Raw genomic sequence first — 24,472 nt, 5'->3', positions numbered from 1 at the left:
ATGCAACAGGAGGTGGTTCTTACTAGTGGTAAAAGAGTATTTATTACAGGACCTGTGAGACGGTTCAGTGGGTAATGAGCCAAGCCTGATGGCCTGAGTCAAGACCTCTGTGAGGAAAAGACAGAACTGACTTAATTGTCCTGACTGCCACACATACATTGTGGCATACAAATGTGCACGTGCGTGCTCACGATAAGTATAATTAAAACAGACCTTTAAGTAGTGTTGAGATAGCCAAAATGTAGCAGGAGAAGGAAAGAGGTGCCAAAGAAGAAAGTAGGACACACTAGAGGACGGGTGTGGGCTTTCCTGAGAGAGTTGCCAAAGGCTTTTTAAACATAGATGTCAGCAGAAGAAACCTGAGGGAAAGGTTGATAATGTGATGTCAGGAGATGAAGATTGAGAGTGTTTGTAATAAGAAAGAGTTAGCGGTGCTGTGTGCAGTATTTGTGACTATAAGGTGTGTACTGCATGTGTATCACTGTCCATTTGCTAGGCAACGTATCAGAAATACATGCAATGCTAAATGGACTTACTTGGTATATAAAGTGTTAAGTCCAAAAAATGAATACCAACATGATTATTTCCTGAAAAGGGGACATTGCAGTGCTGGAATAGTCAGCGAAAGGTTTGCATATTTTGTAATGTTAGTGGTTTTACAATAAGAATATAGTGTTCTAGTGAAGAACAATTTAAGACATTTGCAAATATATTCATAGACTGAATGGCATAACAGATAAATACTATTTTCTAGGCTTTAACCATTTTTATCCCTTATATTTTTCACTCCTGAATTTCAAGTATTACCAACCATCTTTACATTATCCCGCATTTAAGGCTGGATTCAGACTCATTTGTTAACAGAAGGTGACCTTTAACTTCTGATCCTGCTGCCTTTATCTCCCAAGTGTTGGATTATAGGACAGTGCTGCTACACTAGGTGTCTGTGGCACTGGAGATAGAACCCAGGGCTTCATGCACACTAGGTAAGGACTCTCCCAACCAAAGCCACATCCTCTTACCCTACCCTGAGTTCAAACCATGTCTTGAAATGACAAAGATGCTTGCAACACTGAGATTGACCTTTTATTTGTATGAGTTTTTGCCTGCATTTATGGCATTAAATGTTCTAGACTTGGAGTTAGATGGTTGTATGGGTGCTGGGAACTAAATCAGGGGTCTTCTGATAGAACAAAATGCTTTTTTAACTACTGAACTGTCTCTGCAGCCCTGTTTAGTTTTTGAGAAAGCCTCTCACCTGTAGCCTTGGTCTGATCTGGAACCTCCTTTGTAGCTTCCAGCCTGACTTTGAATCAGGTTGCCTGCCTCTGCCTCCCTAGTGCTGGTTTTGAAGGTGTACACCACCACACCCAGCCATTTGTTGTTAGTTTGGTTTTTCGAGGCAGGATTTCTCTGTGTAGCCCTGGCTGTCCTGGAACTTGGTCTGTAGACCAAATAAAGGAGTGTGCTACCATTACCTGGGCCCCAGCTGTTTGTTTTTAGGTCAGTGTCTTGGTGTTTAGCCCTGGCTGGTCCATGTCTTGTCATCCTACCCTACTTCTTGGTTTTGAACTGCTGGTGTGCTTTCATATCTGTTTCCCTTCCCCACTTTGTACTTTTTGTTCAAAACCAAAAAGATTGTGTTGTATCTTAAAGTCTTAAGTGTGTCCCTGCCATGTTATTTCACATGTTGGTTAAATTGTGGATTTGGTCTGATTTAGGTTATCTTTCTTTTTTTTTTCTTTTTCTTTCTTTTTTTTGAGGTAGCGGAAAAAGAACAAGATTTTGTTATACGTGGTACAAACAAATCTTAGTCTTTGTCCTTTTTTAATTTGCTTGCAGGTAGTCTATAATTGCGATATCGCATTTATATATATTATCTGTATCTATTATGTATATATTTATCTGTAGTAAGCCTGGGTTGGTGGTATATGCCTTTAATTTGATTATTGGTGATGGGAGGCAGGTGGCAGGGGGAGGGGCATAGGCAGGCAGATCTGAGTAGCCAGTTCCAGGCCATCCTGGGCTACTTAGTAAGACAGTAGCCCTAACAAAAACAAAAACAGGGAGAGAGAACTGGAGAGAAAGATCACTCAGAGTTTTTTTATACTGTGTGCACTTGGAATACAGACATACAGACAGGCAAAACATCCACATGCATAAAATAAAAATAGGTAAATCTTACAAATAAATAAAGTTTTTATATAATTTATATAATATATATTATATAAGTTATATATATAAAAAAATAGGACCTTCTATAATAGGACCAGTGAGCTCGTCTGGTGGGTAAAGGTGCTTGCAGCAAACCTGTTGATGACCTGGATTTGATTCCTGGGACCTGCATGGTAGAGAGAGAGAGAGAGAGCTGACTTCCACAAGGTGTCTCTCTTGTTCTCTCCATGTATGCTGTGGCTTGTGCTCATGTGCAAACATATACACTAAGTAAATGAAAGATAAGCTGAATGATAAAAGAACACAGCTTAACCTTTTCCTACTTTTTATTGTGTGAAATTTGTAAGCATTCAGACAGGTTGAAAGAATTTTATAGTGAATATACTTATATGTATATGTACCCAGCATGTAGATCCTATTAATACTTTATTTTCATCTTTATATTTTTTGTTTTGAAACTTGGAACTTATATGTAGCTAAAGATTGCATTGGGCTGATCTTTCTGCATCCACTTGAATTATCTCCCCCTTATCTTCTTTTAAGGTTGTATCGTGCTATGTATTCTGGGATGAGTTCAACAGTCTCAGTCTCCTAAATGCTCAGACAGCAGACAGGGAGGCTGGGCTACACCTGGCTTAATGCTATATCTATTATATTACATATATATCCATCTTGGCTATTATTTTAGTTTTTGGTGCTGAGATTGACTCCAGGGCCCAGTCTTATGTATAATCCAGTATCAGTTAGTATTATATTTAGGATCCATAACCACACTTCTGTCCTCCTTATTCCAAAAGGCAGCTCTGGAACTTAACTTAGAGAATCATTTTCCCATTCTGTCCTTCCCCAGTTGACCCTGGCAACAGCTAATCTTTCTCTGTGGAGATACCTGTTATGAATAGTTCAGATAATTGTAATTACACATAGTATGATACTTTGTGTCTGACATTTTTCCTTAGGTAAATTCAGATAATACATATTTTCATTTTCTGCAGCCACTAGGGATTGGCCCCAGAGTTTGTGCATGTTAGTGAAATGGTCTACCATTCACTTATATCCCTAGCCCTTCTGTCTGTTTGGGACTGGGTTTCACTCATAGACTAGGCTAGCCTTGAGGTTATTGGCCAGGTATGTGTCACCAGTCCTGCGTTATGCAATGCTGGGGGTCAGGGGGGAGGGCATCTAACCCAGGACTAAATTTATGCCAGGCACACACTCTGCCAGCTGAGCTTTCATCCTGTTTCTTTAGAAGATAACTTTTGATAAAGTAGAAATTTTGCCTTTTCTTTTCTTTTCTTTTCTTTTCTTGAAGCATTTGGCTATCCAGTGTCATTGGTCTCAGAGACCAGCAGTGATTGGAGATGTCCTTCAGGTCTACAGTGGATCTGAAGGGAGAGCTATTATCTTCTGTGAGACTAAGAAGAATGTTACTGAAATGGCCATGAATCCACACATAAAGCAGGTAAGCTTTCTTTATGCTTTTCCTAGGTAATAGAGACGTATCTCTAGGCAAAACTGCACATTGCTCTCTATAGACCAAAATTGAGTCTCTTCAAAATAGAGTAATTCAGAGAGACATTGTAGCAAACTTTTTTCTCATATATTAAGTCATAGTAGTTTTTTGTTGTTGTTGTTGTTTTTGTTTGTTTGTTTTCCCTTCTGCTAGCAATCAAACCAGGGCTCTGTTCCATGCTAGGCAAGTAGTATACCACTTAGCCAGTCCCAAGAAATTTAAAGTCATAGTATGGGGCTGGAGAGATTCCTCCATCATTAAAAATACATACCGCTCTTCCAGAGGACCCAAGTTCAACTCCCAGCACCCAAATAAAGAAACTCACAACCTGTAACTATAGTTCCAGGGGAATCCTCTTTGGGTACCTTACTACTCATTTTTACATGCCCAAACACAGACACCCACATACATAGAATTAAAGGTAAAATAAATCTCTCTCTCTCTCTCTCTTTTTTTTTTTTTTTTTTTTTTTTGGTTTTTCGAGACAGGGTTTCTCTGTGTAGCCCTGGCTGTCCTGGAACTCACTCTGTAGACCAGGCTGGCCTCGAACTCAGAAATCTGCCTGCCTCTGCCTTAAATCTCTTAAATAATATATAAAATTTATGTTTTTGGAGTTTATATGATGTCAGGAGGGAATTCTGTCAGTTTTCATTAGCAGAATTTTAAGATGCTATTTTTGTGTGCGTGCATATAAGTGTGTATGCACAGGCCCACAGAGCCCAGAGGAGGAGATCAAGTATCCTGCTCTATCATTTTCTTCTGCCTTAGTCACTTTGAGGCAGGTCTCTTCATCACTAAGGCATTTAGTAGCATTCCCTTAGTGATCCCTATCACCTGTTCTCACGGTACTCCCCCAGCACTGCTGTTACAGGAATGAGCGCAGTCAGTCACACCTGGCTTTTCACATTGGCTCTGTGGATTTGAACTTAATCCTCAGGCTTGTGCAGCAAATGCTCTTACCCAGTGAGCCATTTCATTGACAAGACATCTGAAATATGATCTAGAAAATACGGAAGTTGACAGAATCAATTTTAGTTTGTAAGAATCAATAATATTTTGCTGGGTGGTGGTGACACACGCCTTTAATTCCAGCACTTGGGAGGCAGAGGCAGGTGAATTTTTGAGTTCGAGGCCAGCCTGGTCTACCAAGTGAGATCCAGGATAGCCAGGGCTACACAGAGAAACCCTGTCTCAAAAAAAAAAAAAAAAGAATCAATAATATTTTCAACTTCTGTTGTAAGAGTGAATTATAGGTGAGTGTGGTTTAACATGCCAGATCTCTGAAATAAAGACCATCAAGTTGTATTCTGATCTCCACAGGAATGCCATGGCCTGTACACTCCCTTACACACAAAATAAGTGAATAACTATTAAAAATGAAAATTGAGCAATCAGCCAACAAACAGGAATGTTGTTGCCTAAGTATTTTATTTGTACACTCCCAAATAGTCATTCTGTATACCAACTAAAAGTGACCTCAGACTTAGTAATGAATGACTGGACAGTTTCCCCAACATTTTGGGGGACATATACATGATATGATACTCTTTTCTGATAAAAGAAACAACTACAGGAAGTACTTAATTTGTTTTGTGTAACCAGTGCTATTGATGGAACAAAAAAATAAGAAATCCCAACCTGTCCATATGTAACAGATTTTATTACCGTATACTTTTTTCTATATTAGTAATTTACAAATCAAGATCCAGTATACCTATAAATGGAAATAATTACTGAGCTGCTTCTTCTGAACAAGAATGGACAAGTTTTGTTTTGTTTTGTTTTTTTGTTTTGAAAGCAATTTCAAATTGAGGCTATTTCACATTTGCCTCTTTGCTGGGACCAAGTCTGTCTTTTTTGCTTCTAGTTGGTAAGACATAGACATTCTCCACTGCTCTCTAGCACCAACTGTTAGCACCCACAAAGCTGCTTCGTTTGTCAGCGTCATCTCTTCAGTTTCCTCTCGCCAGAATCACTGTCAGATAAAGATTCTGTTTTGTGGGGGCTGGAGAGAGAGTTTAGTGGTTAAGGTCATTTGCTGATTTTGCAGAGGACATGAGCTTTATTCCAGCACTCATAGTGGGCCACAGCTGTCTGTAACACCAGTGTCAGGTAACCTGACCCCCCCCTGGCTTCCAAAGGTATCAGGCATGCACAGGGAGTATACACATACATGCAGGCACTTAGCTATATACATAAAATACATAAAATAAGTGTGAGTGAGTAAGCCAGGCATGGTGACACATTTGGGAGGCAGAGGCAGGCGGATCTGAGTTTAATTGCAGCCTGGTCTCGAGTGAGTTCTAAAACAGCTAGGCTACACAGAGTAACTCTTGGAAAAACAAGTAAAAGATAAATAAGGTAGGGGTGTGTGCACCATGCTGGCCTTAGGCTCCTGAGTGTTTGGATTAAAGCCGTATACTACCTCACTGGCTTTAGGGTCTTTCTCCTCCTAAATGTAAATTTGTTCATGATACCTTTCTCCTTACACTCAGTTACACTCCTTACACTCAGTTGTTCACTGTTGTTCCAGGACAATGTTCATTTGTTCTACTCTCAAATCTCTTAACTATATATTTTGTATTTTATTCCCCAGGTAGCATTTATGTATAAGAATTTTCACCCAAACTCCTTAGCCATGTTTTTTCTTTTATGTCAGTTGATTTCTTAACAGCTGTCTACAACTCCAGTTCCAGGGAATCTGATACCCCTTTTCTGGCCACTAGGCACTGAGTGTGGTACACAAACATCCTTGCAGGCAAAATGTGTGTGTGTGTGTGTGTGACAGAGAATGAATGGATGAGTGAATGAATGAATATTTGGTATGTGATGGTCATAGGACAACTGTGGATGTCAATGCTTTCCTCCTTGTTTGACATAGCATCCCTTGTTGCCTAGATTAGCCGATTGGTGAGCTTTTGCCATCCATAGAGATCTGTCTGCCTGCCTCAGCTTTGGAGTGTTGGGATTAAAAGTGTTTACCAGAACCCTGGCCTCCTGTACTTATTTTTAAAAGATTAAAAGTGTCCCTGCTAGTTATGGCAGCAAACCTATAATCCCAGTGTTGAGAAGGTAGAAGTAGGACTGTAGCAAATTCAATACCAGCCTGGGCTCATACTGTCTCAAAAAAAGCTACTAGTGCTGGAGAGATGGAGAGATGGCATAGCAGATAAGAACATTGGCTGCTGCTCTTCCAGAGAACCTGAATCTGAATCTCAGTGCCCATATAGGGGCTAACAACTGTCTGTAACTCCAGTTTGATAGCCTTCTGACTTTTGAGGGTGCAAAATGTGATGCCCAGGCATTAATGCAGGTAAAACACTGATACACATAAAATAAATCTTTAAAAATATTAAAACTTACTTTTCATGTGTATCTCTGGTTGTCCTGGAACTCACTCTGTAGACCAGGTTGGCCTTAAACTCGTAGATCCACCTACCTCTGCTTCTTAAGTTCTAGAACTAAAGGCGTGCACCGCCGTGCCTTGTTAAAATTTTTAATAAACCCAAACAGAAAACCCAGGCCTGATGGTGCTTACAATCTCTGCATTTAAGAAGCTAAAGCTGCAGGATGGTGAGTTTGAGACTAGTTAAGGCAACATCTTATGACTGTCCTCCCCCCCCCCCAAAAAAAAAAAAAGGCACTAGACATGACAATTTTCAGTCTAGCATGTAGCTCAGTGATGGAACCTTTCGTTACTCTCTAGGCAGTCCTTGACTAGGATGACAAAGGATACAAACCTTGGCACTGTGGACATACAATAGGAGTTGTATAGACTCCTTCCAATCTTCAGCAGTTATTTTTTAGGCAGCTGATATTAAATAAGACATATATATTATGAACTAATTTTCTGGTGTGTTTTGGGTTTTGAATTTTTTACATTTACTTAGTATTTAGTGTACATGGACATGGACACATGCCACACTGAACAGTGTGAAGGATAAAGGACAGTTTACAAGATTCTGTTCTTTCCTTTCTACCATATGGGACCCAGGGATTTAGTTCAGGTTGGCAGTTTTGGTGGCAAATGTCTTTCCCTGCCGAACATTTCTCCAGACCTGGTCCCCCCCACCCCCCACCTCCCACCCCCGGTTGTTTGTTTGTTTCTTTTAAAGACCTCATACATTGGAGTTGGAGAGATGGCTCAACAGTTAAGGGCACTGACTGCTCTTCCAGAGGATCCTGATTCAAATCTCAGCACCTACATGATAGCTCACATCTGTCCATAACTCCTAGATCTGAATTCTCATGTAGACATACATGCAGGCACAATACCAATCCACATAAAATAAAAGTACATCTTCTTAAAAAAAGATTTTAAAGTCGGGCAATGGTGGCGCAAGCCTTTAATCCCAGCACTTGGGAGGCAGAGGCAGGCGAATTTCTGAGTTTGAGGCCAGCCTGGTCTACAGAGTGAGTTCCAGGACAGCCAGGGCTACACAGAGAAACCCTGTCTTGAGAAAAAAAAAAAAAAAAGAAAAACAAACAAAAAAGATTCTAAAAATACATTGTTATTAAAGATAAAATTGGAAAGAAAACACAAGAAAAGAGTACAAACTGAATGATGTTGGGATACTTAGTGTATGATCCATACACTTAATTTTTTTCCTTTTTTCAAATAGAATGCCCAGTGTTTGCATGGAGACATTGCACAGTCACAAAGAGAAATTACCTTGAAAGGCTTCAGAGAAGGTAGTTTTAAAGTTTTAGTGGCAACCAATGTGGCTGCTCGTGGCTTGGACATTCCTGAGGTTGACCTTGTGATTCAGAGTTCTCCTCCACAGGTAGGACATGGGATTTGGTTTTAGAACAGTTTTATAAATCTTGTTTTATTTACAAAGTATTGCTTGAGATGTCAAACCTTTGTCTTTTATTTGTTGTTGTCTTGTTAGGATGGTATTGTATTGGCTCAGATGTACTTTCCTTGTAAATAAGTACCTTTATTGTTTGCATGGTGTCGCATACTCAAGAAGCAAAGGCTGAAGGACACTGCATAGTCCCGGCTAGCCATTGATACATACCAAATCCCAAACCAAAGAATGATGGCAACAATATGCACACCTCATTAAAAAAGTTAAAAGTTTCATATACTGAACTCTAATGTATATGAATAAATAGGCTTTTAAATTAAAATAAAACCCTGTAATTTTCCCCTTCCCTTTTCTTCCTCCAATCTTTCCTAGATACTCTTTTTGCTTTCCCAAATTCAAAACCTCTTTTGTGTGTGTGTGTGTGTGTGTGTATACACATACATCACACACACACACACACCCCACACACTAAATACATAAATACAACCCACTCCGTCCTTATGTTACTCTTATGTGTATGGTATGATTTTAGGACTGGTACTAGATAACCAACTGGAGGGCTCTTCCCTGAGGAAAACTATTTCTCTTGCTTTTAGCATTCCTTCATTGTGTGTAGTTTCTTGTCTAGGGTTTAGGGCCCTGTGAGATTTCCTTCCTTTTTTATAATGTCAGTTGTCCTTGTTCATGTCTTGGTTAATAGCTTTTGTTTGTTTGTTTGAATTTTAGCATACAAATTATTTGTGGTGTTATAAAGTATAGAAGGATTGAATTTATTTTTGTTTTTTTTTTTGAGAAATGGTCTTAGACCAGGCAGGCTCCCAAGTATTGGAATTATAGAGCTGCACTACCAGACCTAACGCTTTTTTTGTGTGTTTTTGATTGATTGTTTTGTTTTTTGAGACAGGCTTTCTCTGTGTAGCCCTACCTGTCCTGGAACTCACTCTGTAGACCAGGCTGGCCTTGAACTAAGAGATCTGCCTGCCTCTGCCTTCTGAGTGCTGGAATTAAAGGTGGTACCACCACCTGGCTTTTTTGGTGTTTTTGAGACAAGGTCTCAGCCTTAGGTGACCATAGTCTTAGGTTAATTCCCTTGCTTCAGCCACCTTAGTACTGATTACAGGTGTGCACAGCATCACGGCTTGATTTGCATGTCAAGTTTATAAAATGAAGTTCTTTTTGTTTTCATAGGATGTAGAATCCTATATCCATCGCTCTGGACGCACAGGTAGAGCTGGCCGGACAGGAATTTGTGTATGTTTTTATCAACCAAGGGAAAGAGGTCAACTGAGATATGTGGAACAGAAAGCTGTAAGTAAAGTGAAATTGTTTCAGACTTGTTATCTTAAGGGTACCTTAGAAAAGAGTTTCTATATTTGTTCTCACAAACCTGCCTATCATTTCTCAGCTTAAGCTGCATTTTGATGTCAGGCATCTGGATAGCTTAATTTATATTAGTTGCAAGACTTTGTTTTATACAGCTTTTATTGTGAAACCAGACCTGACATGCTCCTTTTTTCTCCCTTGATACTAAAGTTGAAAGTGTGTTAATGGTTTCAGTATCATCTAAGCATTATAAATGGGTAACTAACTGATTTAATTAGCATTGCTATTTTAGATAGGTTGATAATACAATAGCCAGTTTTATTAAAAAATACATTTTTTTATGGTCTGCACTTTCTTGCAGTTTTTCACATTTTATCAACTACTTTCTTTTAAATTTTTATAAACTAATATATTTATGAAATGAAAGTGGTAGGAAAAAATGTTAACAGATTGAAATGACATCCTTTTCTCTTTTTAAATCAGTTTTGTTCTGCAAGTGAAGTTCCATGATTTAACTAAGGGACTATTTTTAAAAGGTTTTGTTGTTGTTGTTGTTTTGTTTTGTTTTGTCTTTTTGGAATTGATTATACATGATTTGTTAGAAAAGGATTTTTTTTCATCTGCTAGGGCTTGGAAATCTGTTAAGTCCAAGAAATGGAAATTCAGCAAACTATATTAATTTAGAAATTAACTATGATGACTTCCTTTTTCTTTAATATAATTCTTTCATTTTCAGGGAATTACTTTTAAACGTGTAGGTGTTCCTTCTACAATGGATTTAGTTAAATCTAAAAGCATGGATGCTATCAGGTATGCTTTCTGACCTTGCTGAGTCATCTCTCTTCTGTAGTGGCTTTCATCTGTAAGCTCTCCCAGTTCACATGTGAGAACATTTTAGTCAAGGGTTTTACCGGAAGACATTTAGTTACAGTATTATATGAAAATGTTATTCTTTCTTTTCCCATTCCTGATTTTGCCTTTACCTTTTCCCCTGTATTCTGACCAAGAACATTTACTTTTTTTAAACCATAGGTCTCTGGCTTCTGTTTCTTATGCTGCTGTTGATTTTTTCCGACCATCAGCTCAAAGACTGATAGAAGAGAAGGGGGCAGTGGATGCATTGGCTGCAGCACTAGCTCACATTTCTGGTGCATCAAGCTTTGAACCACGATCTTTGATCACCTCTGATAAGGTAGAAAAGTGTGGAGAAGTGGTATTTGGCTAGATATGGTTAAAACTTAGCTGTAGCAGTTACAGAGTACATCACTGAAATGCTGCATTGATTTCTCCAGTATAGTGGGCTGTTGTTGTTGCTTTTGTTTCCCTTTTTCTGTCTAGAAAAATCTTCTCATCTGATATCCAAGGAGTAGGGAGAAAGACTAGTAAAATAAATATCATCCACATTAATTCAACAGCTGTTATTATTCTGTAACGTATATTTTCATATTTGTCCTGTAAATTATTTGAAAGTTGAAACATGAAGGCATTATTCTTAAATATTTCAACTTGTATCTTCTAAAAAGAATGACATTGTACTTAATCACACTGTCACACTCCAATCTGCTAACAAAGAGGGTCCCATAGGAATCACATGTATAGATTTGCTTCTGACATATAAAACATAGCTCTCACGCCAAAGGAAATATGAAGGAGTTTAATTTTGAGCTGTATGTCAGTTACCATGAATTTCTATTTGGTTAGACAAGAAGGATATGTGCTACCATGGAAGGGGTTACATTTGCTTTCATAGTCATAGAAGAAAGTCATAAATCAGACAATTTGCTACATACATTCTTAGGGACATCAGATAGGCAGGTTACAGTCAGATGAGGAAATCATTTAGATGATACATGGTGACATTTTTATATTTTTGGTTGTGAGCCTAGCCTTTAATGGCTGAGCCATCTCTCCAGCCCATGTGGTGACATTCTTAATTTTCACAATCATAGAAGCTATTGGTCTGCTGAGATTGTGGAGTTTATTGGGTTTTGTTGTTGTTGTTGTTGTTTTGGACTGTTGAAAGACTGTTCAAATACAGAGGTAGGCATTGAATGGCTAATAGGAAGTTGAAGTTGTAAGTGGGATGAGGTAAAAAATTCCAAATGTAATTTTTGCTCTGGATTTGCAGGATACCAATTTACTAATGTTTTTACTAAAATTTACTAATTTACTAATTTGATAATTTACCAATTTAATTAATTTACTAATTTAATTTAATTTACTAAAGTCAGCCAGGCTGGCATAGTCTTAAGTACAGGCATGACTTGTGGCTTTCTTACCTCCTGGGAATTTAATTCTTATTTCATCATCGCAAAAGTGTCTGAAGGATTTCTACAAAAAGAAAAGAAAGTCCTTATTTTGTACCACATGGTGCCAAGTGAAACTGGAATTTTCATTTTGTTAGTTGCCATGAAACTACAAAGTTAGTAAATGTTTTTATGGCAAAGTAAAGATGTGCAGGTGTTGATGTGAGTGTATGAGTGACACTCATGGCCTGCTTCCAGTTAGTTGAGTGTCAGATACCAGATATACCACACTACAGCCAGTGGTTGCAAATGGGTTAGAGATTTGTTACTGGCATATAAGTGGGGTGGGGGTATGACAGGGGAGGTAGGAATACCAGTTGCCTAATAAAACTTATTTTAAAATTATTTTACTCTTTGAATAGTAATCTATATGGTCATCCTTTAGCACTGAGTAGATAGACCATCCCTAAAACCTCATCAGATACTTTATAAAATATATTTACCAGGAGAAAAGTCAGAAGAGGTAGCTCATATTTATAATCCCAGCACTCAGGAAACAGAAACAGTAGACCTAAAAATTTGAGACTAGCCTATTGAGCATAAGAGTTTTAGGCCATCCGAGGCTACATACTAAAAACCTGTTCCAAAAAAGAAAAATCAACCCAATGGGTACCCCTGGCTGGCCCGAAATTCACTGTGTAGGCTGGGTTGGCCTAGAACTCACAAAGATTACCCTTGTTTAGGCATGGACAATCTGGTGCATTTTGTTTTATTTTTTTAGAGACAAAGTCCTGTGTATCTTAGGTTGGCTTTGAAGTCACACAATTCTCCTGCTTCAGCCTCTCAAATACAAAACAATTTTTAGGCCAGATGGTGGTAGTGCCTCTCCCAGGAGGCAGAGTCAGGGGATCTCTGAGTTTGAGATCAGCCTGGTCTACAGAGTAAGTTCCAGGACAGCCAGGGCTATACAGAGAAATCATGTCAAACAACCTCAAAAATAAGACAATTTAAACTATACTTTGAAAGACAATGTTAAGGTACTTTAGAGGTCACTTATTGCTAATCCCTGTCCCATGAACATTCTATGGCTAACCACAGAGATACACATCTGCAATCACAGCACTTGGCAAGCAGAGGCAGGAGAACTGCTGCAAGTCTGAGGCCAGCCTGACCAAGAACCGTTTAGTAGATAGTTCATTTGACTTCTAATTAAATATTTTGGGAACAAGGATTTTGCCTGCAAGTTTGTATGTGAACCTTTTGCATGCAATGCCTTAAGAAGCCAGAAGAGGGCAACAGATCCCCTTATAGAGGCTGGGAATTGAACCAGGATCCAATGGAAGTGCAGCCAGTGCTCTATAACCACTGAGCTGTCTCTCTAGCCCTGCTCTTTACCATGAATGACCTATAATGCATGTCCTGCAGGGTATTCTGCTAGCTACTGGTGTGACTTAACTTTTTATCACTCTCTTGACTTCTCCAGTTTGACCTACCTTCTCCATTTACCCACTCCTGCAGAGAGACTTTCATGCTTACCCATTTTCTCAGCCCCTTTCCTCTTATCTTGGCTTCCTCCTTTATTTTGGTCTCTGCTCAGATATCACCATATCAGAGAAATCTTTCCAGATCATCCTGGTCCCCTCCTCATTTTTATATTCCTGAGCCCTTCTGTGTTCTTCTTCCTGATGCTTATCACTGGTATTTTATGTACTTTCTTACTATTCCCACCCCAACTTCCCACAGGAAAGCTATGTCCAGGAGAGAAAGGTCTGTCCTAAATCTTCAGTTCCCCACATGGTTTCTGGTACATCGTAGGAGGTAGTCACTAATTTTATGTGGTAGTCCTCCAAAAGTTTAAAGATTTTGATGTCTTTTTTTCACTGCTAAGTAACTGACTTTTTAACATTTCCTTATTTACTACTTTTCCTCCCAATTCTTCCTGTGATGTTCTGATCTAATTCTGTCTTGTAATGTATAGAACATAGTCTCTGTGTGATCTGTAAGAGCAGTGTACAGAACACGGTGCTTTCGGTAAACAAGTACAGTTTCAGAGAAGTTAGTTTTCAGTAGCCATGTTACACTGTTGGCACACAAATATTGCATAGGACCTGTGTAGTTGATTCAGGAAGCAAGCATCATAGATTCAAACTTCATTGTCCTGCTGCTGCTTTTCTCCCAAATCTAATAGGACTTTTATTTCTAAAGGGGTTTGTGACCATGACTCTGGAAAGCCCAGAAGAAATACAGGATGTCAGCTGTGCTTGGAAGGAACTTAACAGAAAGCTCAGTAGTAATGCAGTGTCTCAAGTGACCAGAATGTGCCTCCTGAAAGGAAACATGGTAGGATTGTGTTCATGATAAGACTTCAAAGATCTGTTCCCTCCCCTCTCTTTATTTTTTTATTTTTTATTTTTTTATGGACATTTAATACTATTTTATCTCAGTGTTGGATTGTTTCTACTTATAAATTTGTGAGATTATATAAATGATGAACTCCTTCGGGGATTTATGTCATTCTGTTTTGACTAATACTTAAGTTTTTCTTGCTATTATTAATTTGAGAGGAGGTATTCCCATGTACCCCAGGCTGGCCTTGAACCCAGGATGGTTTTATGAATGTTGGGATTGCAAGTAGATTAAGCCAGTATAGATCTAAGTGATCTAGGTCCCTGCTCTGGTGTACTTACTGTGTGTGGTTGTGTGTGTTTATTTTTAAGACTAATTTATGTCCGTTTGAGCAGCTCTTAGACATACATATTATTTACTGTTCTCTGCTCCTGGTTGTTAATGAGATAATGATACAGTCTTTTCTGTGAGAGTATTTCATTACTGCTTGGACTAGCCTTGAGCTCCGGCTTCCTTTTATTCTACATGAGGTAATGGACATGTTCCTGAGTAACTATCAAATTAACTCCTCCATAAAGCTTGTTTGTTTGCTTTTACTTTTTTGGCACCTGGTCTCTTACATAGCCATGGCTGTCTTAGAACTCACTATGTAGACCAGGCTGACCCATACAGATACACCTACCTCTGCTTTCTGAGTTTTGGGATTAAAGGTGTGGACTACCACACCGATCTTAAAGCTTAGTCTTAGTTGATTAAGATGTCTTTTAATGTTTTAAGACGATCTAAGGTTATTTATCTGAAATTACTACATAGATTTGCTGTATCTTAGAAGCTGTTAACCAGATTGTTTATTAGAAATTATTATCTCTCAACTGTGAGAGAAAAACTTTCTTATCCTAGTTTTAACTTTGGGAATCTTAGTCTTTTGTAGTGCTAGGGTCTGACCCTTTGACTTGCATATCATAAGCAAGTACCATTCCACAGATCTGTGTTCCCAGATTCTCACTAATATTTTAAAGAAATCAGAAGGACAATTTTTATTTGGATTATTTGTTTTTGTTTTCTTTACGAGACAAGGTTTCTCTTTGCATCCCTGGCTGTCCTGAAACCCAGAGATCTACCTGCCTCTGAATGCTGGGATTAAAGGTGTTGTTCTGCTGGGTAGTGGTGGCGCACGCCTTTAATCCCAGTACTTGGGAGGCAGAGGCAGGCAGATTTCTGAGTTTGAGGCCAGCCTGGTCTACAGAGTGAGTTCCAGGACAGCCAGGGCTATACAGAGAAACCCTGTCTCGAAAAGCAAAACAAAACAAAACAAAAAAAAGGTGTTGTTCTTCACCACCACCCGGCTAGAAAGACCATTTTCTTTCTTTCTTCTTTTTGGGGGGGAGTAAAGTGAGGGAACATTTAAGGCAGAGTTTTCTCTGAGTAGTTTTGGCTGTCCTGGAACTCACTGTGTAGACCAGGCTGGCTTCAAAACTCATAGCCTGCCTCTCTCCCAAGTGCTGGGAATAAAGGCTTGCACTACCAATACCCAGCTAGAAGGACCAATTTTTAAGGTATATGGAACAACTATAGTATCTACAAAAACTCTTCTAGAGAATATTCTAGGTGCTTAAAGAGTCTTACTAGTTATATTTAGTTCTATCTCAGATTAGAAACTACATTACGTACTATAAGTCATCTATGCTTATTTGTTACCTATTTTGATCCTGTAAACAGTCATGGAATACATTTTTTTTTTTGTTTGTTTTTTTTTGTTTTTCGAGACAGGGTTTCTCTGTATAGCCTGGGCTGTCCTGGAACTCACTCTATAGGCCAGGCTGGCCTCGAACTCAGAAATCCGCCTGCCTTTGCCTCCCAAGTGCTGGGGTTAAAGGTGTATGCCACCACTGACCAGCTGGAATACATATTTTTAAGAACAAAATTCAACAAATATTAATTAGAAAAATTAACTTGTATCTAAATAAAAATCTTTTTATTTCCCTTTTAGGGTGTTTGCTTTGATGTTCCTACAAATGAGTCAGAAAGATTACAGGTATTTAAAATTTTTTTACCTATTAAGTAGCTGAGTATATTTCTTTAAAATAGTTTTGGAAAACAAAGACACAGTGTCATTTGTCATTTCTAAATCAATTAAGGAAGTTTTTAATATGAAATAGTGCCTTACCCATAATTAGAAATGTATTATAGGTGCTGGAGAGATGGCTCAGTGGTTAAGATTACTGACTGCTCTTCCAGAGGTCCTGAATTCAATTCCCAGCAGTCACATGGTGGCTCACAACTATCTGTAATGGGATCTGTTGCCCTCTTCTGGTGTGTCTGAAGACAACTATAGTGTATTCACATATGTAAAATAAATAAATCTTTAAAAAAAAAATGCTGGGCAGTGGTGGTGCACACCTTTAACCCCAGCACTTGGGAGGCAGAGGCAGGCAGATTTCTGAGTTGGAGGCCAGACTGGTCTACAGAGTGAGTTCCAGGACAGCCAGGGCTACACAGAGAAACCTTGTCTTGAAAAACAAAACAACAACAACAGAAAAGTATTATAGGTAAATTCAAATGTAAAGGTTAATTGGGGGCTGGGGAAACAGCTCAGTGGTTAAGACCACATGCCACTCTTAAAGAGGACCTGGGTTCCATTCCCAGCACACAAAGATGATTCATAAAACCAGAGATCTGACATGTTCTAACCACCTCTGATACTGCACCTATGTGGTACAGACATACATGTAAGCAAATTGTCCTCACATATAAAGACATTCTTTTTAAAAATAGTGTGTAATGAATTCCCATTCATGCATAACCAGCTTCACCAATTTGATAATTGTGTGGACAGTTCTGTTTCGTCTTACTATCCATTGCCAGGGTTTACAGACAAACTCCAGACATTTTGTCATTTCAGTCTTAAGTATTCCTTCATTTTTAATGCTAGGGACTTAAGCAATCATAATACCATAATTCCTTTTATCCAACCTTTTTTTTTTTTTTAATGTGTTTAAATTTTCCCTGTTGTTTCTTGATTATTCTTTGCTGTTGTTAGATTGGAAGCTAAGATCTTACACATTATAGATAGGTTAACAGTGAGCCGCTCCACCTCCCCCATTACTGAATTATTTGCGGGGCTGGAGGTGTGTTTCTGTGTAGCCCTGTCTGTCCTGGAACTTGCTCTGTAGACTGGCTGGCTTTGAACCCAGAGATCTGTTTGCTTTGTCTCCTGAGTACTTAGTGAACATTTTAAAAATAAGGTCCATAAAGTTCAGAGATTGTAATTTCATGCTTCCTAAGTCTCAATTTATAACTTTCTCTAAAATGTTTAATTAGATTTATTGAACAGAGGAGTCCACTAAATTCTTACAATTCAAAATTTTGGTTTTCTATGCCTTTGCTTTTATGTACGTTTTGGGGAAGTAGTGTTGACAGTCCTGGTGTATAGATAGCATAGACTGCCTTGCAGCTCACTGGAGAGTTCGAAGTTCATCTTTATATGTGCCCAATGTCTAGTTTATTTATATACCTGTTTTAAAATTAATGGCATTGTACCATTTATTATCTATATGTACACTATGGCCATATATATGAGTTCAAAAGACAACTTGGGTCTCTTCTGCCATGTTGGTCCCTGGCATAAAATGAAGTCATCAGGGTTGCTAGCACTCACCTGTACCCATAGAGCCATCTCTATACTCATTTTTTGGAATCATTAAAATATTGTCGATACAAGGGGCCAGTGAAGTAGCTTACTGGTTAAAGGTGGAAGAAGCGAACAAACTCCTGAAAAGTTGTCCTTTGACCTCCATGGACGTGCCTACACAAGTATGTACAGACAAAACATCCACATACATAAAAGTTAAAAAAAAAGGTTGAAGAAGTATTTGTGGATCCTTTTTTTTTTTTTTAAATTAGGAATTGAACTCAATGCCCTTATGAATGTTATACAGATGCTTTAGTCCTCTTTTTACTTTATATTTGATGACAAGGTCTCACTAACTTGCCCACACTGGCCTTGAAGTAACTCTGTAGTAGCCTAAGCAGTCCTTGAACTTAGTGTTTCTGCATCAGCCTCATGTCTGATTTTGCTTCTGGTTCTGTTGATGTAGTTGCTCAAAATGCGTCACTGCTTATTAGTGGTCTGTTTCACACATTGTTTTGTTCTGAGAAAGAGAATGCTGTCTTTTAGAAAACACCTGGGTAGACATCTAGAATCTTGGAATGGATCTGAGGATTTTCTACACTTGATCTTAGCCTGAGGACTAAGAATTGATAGTTTCTTTTATGATTAAAATTTGAACATGTTACAGTTTTGCCTATTTTCTGGTTTTCATTGTTCCAGACACTTTTCAGCTAGTAGCTAAAGGAGATGAAAAGAGCATCTTCTTAGCTCACTTTCTTGTTTGTGGGCTTATTGTATGTTTCCGTTAATCTGGTATATTGTTTTAACAGGCAGAGTGGCATGATTCAGACTGGATACTCTCAGTGCCAGCCAAATTACCTGAAATTGAAGAATATTATGATGGAAACACATCTTCTAATCCCAGACAGAGGAGCGGCTGGTCTGGCGGCAGGTCAGGCCGTTCAGGCCGGTCTGGTGGTCGATCTGGTGGCCGATCAGGTAGACAGAGTCGACAGGGGAGTCGGTCAGGAAGTCGGCAAGATGGTAGAAGACGAAGTGGGAACAGAAATCGATCAAGAAGTGGGGGCCATAAACGGAATTTTGACTGAGTGTTTGGTAGTTAATCTTCCAGTGTGAGCTTGCCTATTTCTGTCTAATCATGTATATTATTCACCAAAAATTAGATCATCATAGTTGAGGTATTTGTCTGTAATTTGCAAAGAAGTTGGTCGTATTTTTTTAAAAAGTATTTCACAAGAATGGTTCTAAACAAATCTACTTATCTGGCTATACCTTTGAATTAAAAAAAAAGCCCTTTTATTGTCTGTTTCCATTCTGTGTTAAGTTTTCTCAGTGTAATTTTTAAAAAATTTCTAAGATGTGGAAGTCAAGTTTACCCTAAAGTTTCCTGTAATCTAAAAAATGTGGCATATTAGGCCATTCTTTCATGTGATGAAGGACAAAACCCTTTCCACATTATAGGCCTGGTAACTGGTGACTTGTTGCTGAAGTTTACTAGTTTAACTTAATAGATTCAGGTAGCTTGGTGTGTAAGCAGTGTACACTCCTTTATTTATCAAGCATTTATTGAATGTCTATATATCTACTCTCTGTTAATCTCTAGAGCATACATTTATAAATGGAGCACAGGCACTAATTTTTAATTTTATAAAACTCATTGTCTACAATCACCCAGATAAAATAGACACGAGAGAATAAAACTGAGACAAAAGGAGATATGGCGTGCCGAGGGCTGGGATGTGCCAATAGTAGGAGGAGGAATTCAGTTTTGTGGTTTGTTTGTTTGTTTGTTTTTGAAACTTTTATGTACCCTAGACTGGCTTCAAACTTGAACTGATTGTCACTGGCCAGATGACTTTGGAAGGGTGAGGGCTTGCAGGCAGAGAGAACAACATAAACAGCAAGTCAGAGTACGTCTAAAGGTTCTCAGTCTGGTTTGCCTGTAGTAGGTTAAGGGCAAGAGCAAGATTGAGTCCAGTCTTGAGTGTCCAGTGTTAAAGCCTTATCTTTATTGTTATGGAGTTCCATTTTTACTGAGGACAATGGGAAGAACATTTCAAAGGTTTTAACAGATCAGAAATCATACGATTGGGGCTTTTTAAAGTGTGTGTGTGTGTTTTGTCTGTCTGTCTGTGTACTATGTGTATGCCTTGTACTATTAGAGGTGTTGGATCTCCTGCAACTAGAATTACAGATGTTTGTGGAGGTGTTGTATAGGTCCCCTAAAAGAGCAGCCAGTGCTTTTAACTGCTGAGCCATCTCTCCAGCCCTGAGGAGTAATGTAATTAGGTTTGTATTTCAAAAAGATTGTTGGCTTCTCTTGTTGGAGGAGGGCTAGACTGAAGGCCAGAAGACCTCTGTAGGAGGGGTGGGCATAGAATTGAGTGGTAGAGTGCTTGCCCAGCTTGTAAAGGAAAGGGCTTAATTCTTAACACTGAATGAAAAAACAAGTTGTGGAAGTAACTCAATGTAGAGAGAAACTGGTGAGCCAGACTGATGAGTAATATTTTATGTGATGAGAACCAGTGCACTTTGAGAGATCTAAAGTCATAGCTTAATAAGTAGTGGAGTGGAGATTTAAGCCCACATAAGCCTAGTTTATCTGCAACACAAAATGGTGGCTATTGGAAATATGGGTAAGCTGGCATGGTGGTCCATGGTTTTAATCCTGGTACTCAGGAAGCAGACGCAAGTCGATTTCTCAGAGTTTGAAGTCAGCCAGATCTGCATAGTGAGTTCTGAGCTAGTCAAAGCTACACACTGAGACTCTCAAGAAACAAGAAACATGGTATATTACAGAGGGGTTTAGGAGATGGAATTGTTAGAATTCAAATGTTTGGACTGGGTGATGAAAGGCTGAAGAAAGCCAAGATTTTTGTCATTAGGATACTGACACTCATGAGGCAGAGGCAGGTGATTTCTGGGTTTGAGGACAGCTTGAAGCCCATCTTGAAAACCAGAAAAACAGCAACAAAAAGGATACTGAGACAAGGAAGTAAAGTTCTATGGGAAGGAGTAGGGACATGATTAATTCGGAGTTATAGTGTGTGTGTCTGTGTCATTGTGATTTTTTTGTTTTGTTTTGTTTTTTTCTTTAAAGATTTAAGTCTCAGCCGGGCGGTGGTGGCACACGCCTTTAATCCCAGCACTTGGGAGGCAGAGGCAGGTGGATTTCTGAGTTTGAGGCCAGCCTGGTCTACAGAGTGAGTTCCAGGACAGCCAGGACTACACAGAGAAACCCTGTCTCGAAAAAAAAACAAAACAAAAAAAACCCAAAAAGATTTAAGTCTCCATATAGCTCTGGCTGTCCTCACTATGCAGACCAGATTGACCCTGAACTCTAAAGATCTGTCTGCCTCTGCCTCCCAGTGCTGGGATTAAAGATGTACCATTACACCTGAGTGTTGGGTATACTTTAATATTGAGTAAGCCCTGTAAGAGTCTAAGAAGAGATAATTGGGATTATAGATCTGAAGCCTGAGGTTTCTTGCTGAGATACAGATTTGGGAATAATGAAGTTGTATTCAACATCAATACAGTTATGCAAGGAGAGCATTTTCAGAATCGAGATGGTATATTTCATACATTACGGGAAGGAGATTCCATTGACAGGAACATTGAGAAGAGGGCAGAAAGCTAGGAATAGCAGCCTTTCATGGGGAATAAGGAAACAAGTCTGAGTTTGTCACTAGATTTGACAGGAAGGAAATTCTCTTAAAGAACAACCAGGGAGTATTGAGAGTAGAAGCCATTTAGTACTAAGCAGGAATAGGAGACTAAGGAGTAGAAATAGTGGACATGCTGGCATATACCTTTAATTGCAGCATGTATATTTGTAGAGTTTAAGAGGCTGGATGGTGAGTTTGAGGCCAGCCTTGGTTGCATCATAAGACTGAAGGTACACATGTGGCAAACATGAAGAGCTCTTTAGAGATTTGGCTGTGGATAGAGGAGAAGAAACTAAAGTTATGAATAGAAGATGAGGTGGTGGTTAGGACTTCTGTACATGAGGATGATGTAAGGGGTATCCCACTGTTGAAATGAAGAGCAGGAAGGAGGGTACTGTGAAAACTATAAGTGGGACAGGATCCCCATCAAAACACAAGTGTGGGAGGTCAAGCACAAAACTAGAGAGTTTAGCTTTCGCTAGGTGGGAACAGTGCCTTTCTGTATTTTATCCGTAAACATGTATTTGAGTGTGGTTGTTGAGAGAAAAAGTAGAGGTCAGCCATGCAGTGGTGGCACCCGGGAGGCAGAGGCAGGTAGAGCTCTGAATTGCAGGACAGCCTGGTCTGCATAGTGAGTTCCAGGACAGCCAAGGCTACACAGAAGAACCCTGTCTTAGGGAAAGGGGAAAAAAAAATGGCTGAGGTTAGATTTGTAGTGGTTGCAGTGTGAAGAATGAAGTGATTTCCCTCAGCCACTGCATTCTCATTTGGTGTGGGAGTGGAGATGAAAACAGCTGACGTGGACACACACACAGCGTAATGGTTTTAAAAGAATATGGATTTTAAAAAGATTTTTTTGTTTGTTTGTTTTTTGAGACAGGATTTCTCTGTGTAGCCCTGGCTGTCTTGGAACTCACTCTGTAGACCAGACTAGCCTTGAACTCAGAAATCCACCTGCCTCTGCCTCCCAAATGTTGGGATTAAAGGAGTGTGCCACCACTGCCCAGCAAAAAGATTTTTTTAAAGTAGGGAAGTAGGCTAGACATATTCATGCATACCTTTAATGGATGAATAAGGAAGAGGCTAGTGAGTCTCTGAGTTTGAGGCCAGGCTGATCTATACATAGCAGATCCCAGGCCAGCCAAGGGTATATAGTGAGACCATGACTAAAATGTGGAACACTTAGAAAACTGTGGTATGTAGACTGGGCACCAAGGTGCTTAATTGAGGTTGAAAGACTGGGAAGTAACTGCCACATGTTACATAGGTGCTTTTTGTGGACAGTGAGGAAAAGACAGGACTGCAGAAGAAGATTTGACCTGATTCCAAGATGTCAGTGAATGATAGGTTTGGTGAGTTACTGGAAGAGGAGGGTTGTGGATAACACCACTAGTTCTGTTTAGTTTACAAGGGTTTGTGTGAAAGTGAAGGGCAGCGTATGTAATTGGTTTGAGGGGAGGGCATATGGAATGTGAGGGAAGGAACAACATGAGTATAAGAAGGTTGGAAGGGTCAAGTCCCAGAGCTAGATTTCAGCTCACCTAAGGAGGGGAGATACACTGCTAGAGGAAGTCCTTGTTGGGAACCCACAGCTTAGAAGATGGCAGCTTACAAAGTGGAACTAGTGGCATTAATCTCCTGTCCCCTAAAACAAGATGCATGAAGCATAAAAAACTCAACTACAAAATTCCTGTGCAGCATAATTACAGATAACTAAACTTGAAATGTTGTATTTAGACATTGAGATTCATTACCCATACAAATCAGGAGTCCCTTGGACTCCCACAGTAGAATTCATAATTTCTTTACCCTTCTGTAGGGTTAGCAGGTCCTCAGTGTTCATAAGGACAAGGTAGCCAACCAAGAGGATTTACTATATCCACCATAGAGATACCTGTATTTCCCCAACTTATTCCTGTGATAACTGGAGGACTAGGAATATAAGCTGTTTTAGCTTGGATTTTATTGCTTCGAAGAGACACCATGACCAAGGCAACTCTTGTAAAGGACAACATTTAATTAGTACCTGCTTGCAGATTCTGAAGTTCAATTCATTATCATGGCAGGAAGCATGACAGTTCAGGCAGGTATGGTGCAGGAGGAGCTGAGAGTTCTACATCTTGATCCGAAGGCCACCAGGAGAGACTGTCTCCCAGGCAGCAGAGGAGGATCTCTAAGCCAACCCCCACAGTAACACTTCAGCAAGGCCACACCTAATAGTGCCACCCTCTGGGTCAAGCATATTCAAACCACCACTCCTGGCCCCATAGCTTGTTCAAATACATGAGTTTGGGGACCATACTTAGCTATATAGCATAATGAGAAATACATTTAGTCCAACTTCAAAGGTTCCCATAATCTGTAACAGTCTCAACAATGTTAAAAGTTCAGTCTCTTCTGAGATTCATCCAATCTGTAAAGTCAAAATCAAAAAGCAGATCTCGTACCTCCAACATCACAGGATATACACTATTCCAAAATGTCATAATAAGGAAATTCTGGACCAAAGCAAGACAGGAAACCAGCTGGTCAAACTTGAAACTGTCTCCATGTTCAATGTCAAAGTGCTCGTCAGATCTCAAACACCTTTTGAGCCGGGCAGTGGTGGCACATACCTTTTAATCCCAGCACTTGGGAGGCAGAGGCAGGCAGATTTCTGAGTTCGAGGCCAGCCTGGTCTACAGAGTGAGTTCCAGGACAGCCCGGGCTACAGAGAAACCCTGTCTCGAAAAACCAAAAAAAAAAAAAAAAGAGAGAGA

General features: G+C 39.3%; 1 protein-coding gene across 2 annotated transcripts in view; it reads left to right on the top strand.

Annotated features, from left to right (window-relative positions):
- The window catches only part of Ddx50 (DExD-box helicase 50), a 30,685-nt gene extending 11,328 nt beyond the window's left edge, over positions 1-19,357 (top strand). For both annotated transcript variants that reach the window (XM_028776843.1, XM_028776845.1), the window contains 8 exons: positions 3,488-3,637; positions 8,311-8,472; positions 9,688-9,807; positions 10,559-10,632; positions 10,855-11,014; positions 14,274-14,408; positions 16,405-16,449; positions 18,855-19,357. In XM_028776843.1, coding sequence (XP_028632676.1) covers positions 3,488-3,637; positions 8,311-8,472; positions 9,688-9,807; positions 10,559-10,632; positions 10,855-11,014; positions 14,274-14,408; positions 16,405-16,449; positions 18,855-19,133 — 1,125 coding nt within the window. In that variant the 3' untranslated portion in view covers positions 19,134-19,357. The remainder of the gene's footprint in view (positions 1-3,487; positions 3,638-8,310; positions 8,473-9,687; positions 9,808-10,558; positions 10,633-10,854; positions 11,015-14,273; positions 14,409-16,404; positions 16,450-18,854) is intronic.
- The last annotated feature ends 5,115 nt before the right edge of the window (positions 19,358-24,472 follow it).

Source organism: Grammomys surdaster, unplaced genomic scaffold (assembly GCF_004785775.1).
Source record: "Grammomys surdaster isolate TR1022 unplaced genomic scaffold, NIH_TR_1.0 273, whole genome shotgun sequence".
In the NCBI taxonomy this organism is placed as follows: Eukaryota; Metazoa; Chordata; class Mammalia; order Rodentia; family Muridae; genus Grammomys; species Grammomys surdaster.
This window is presented reverse-complemented; position numbering and strand designations above follow the sequence as displayed.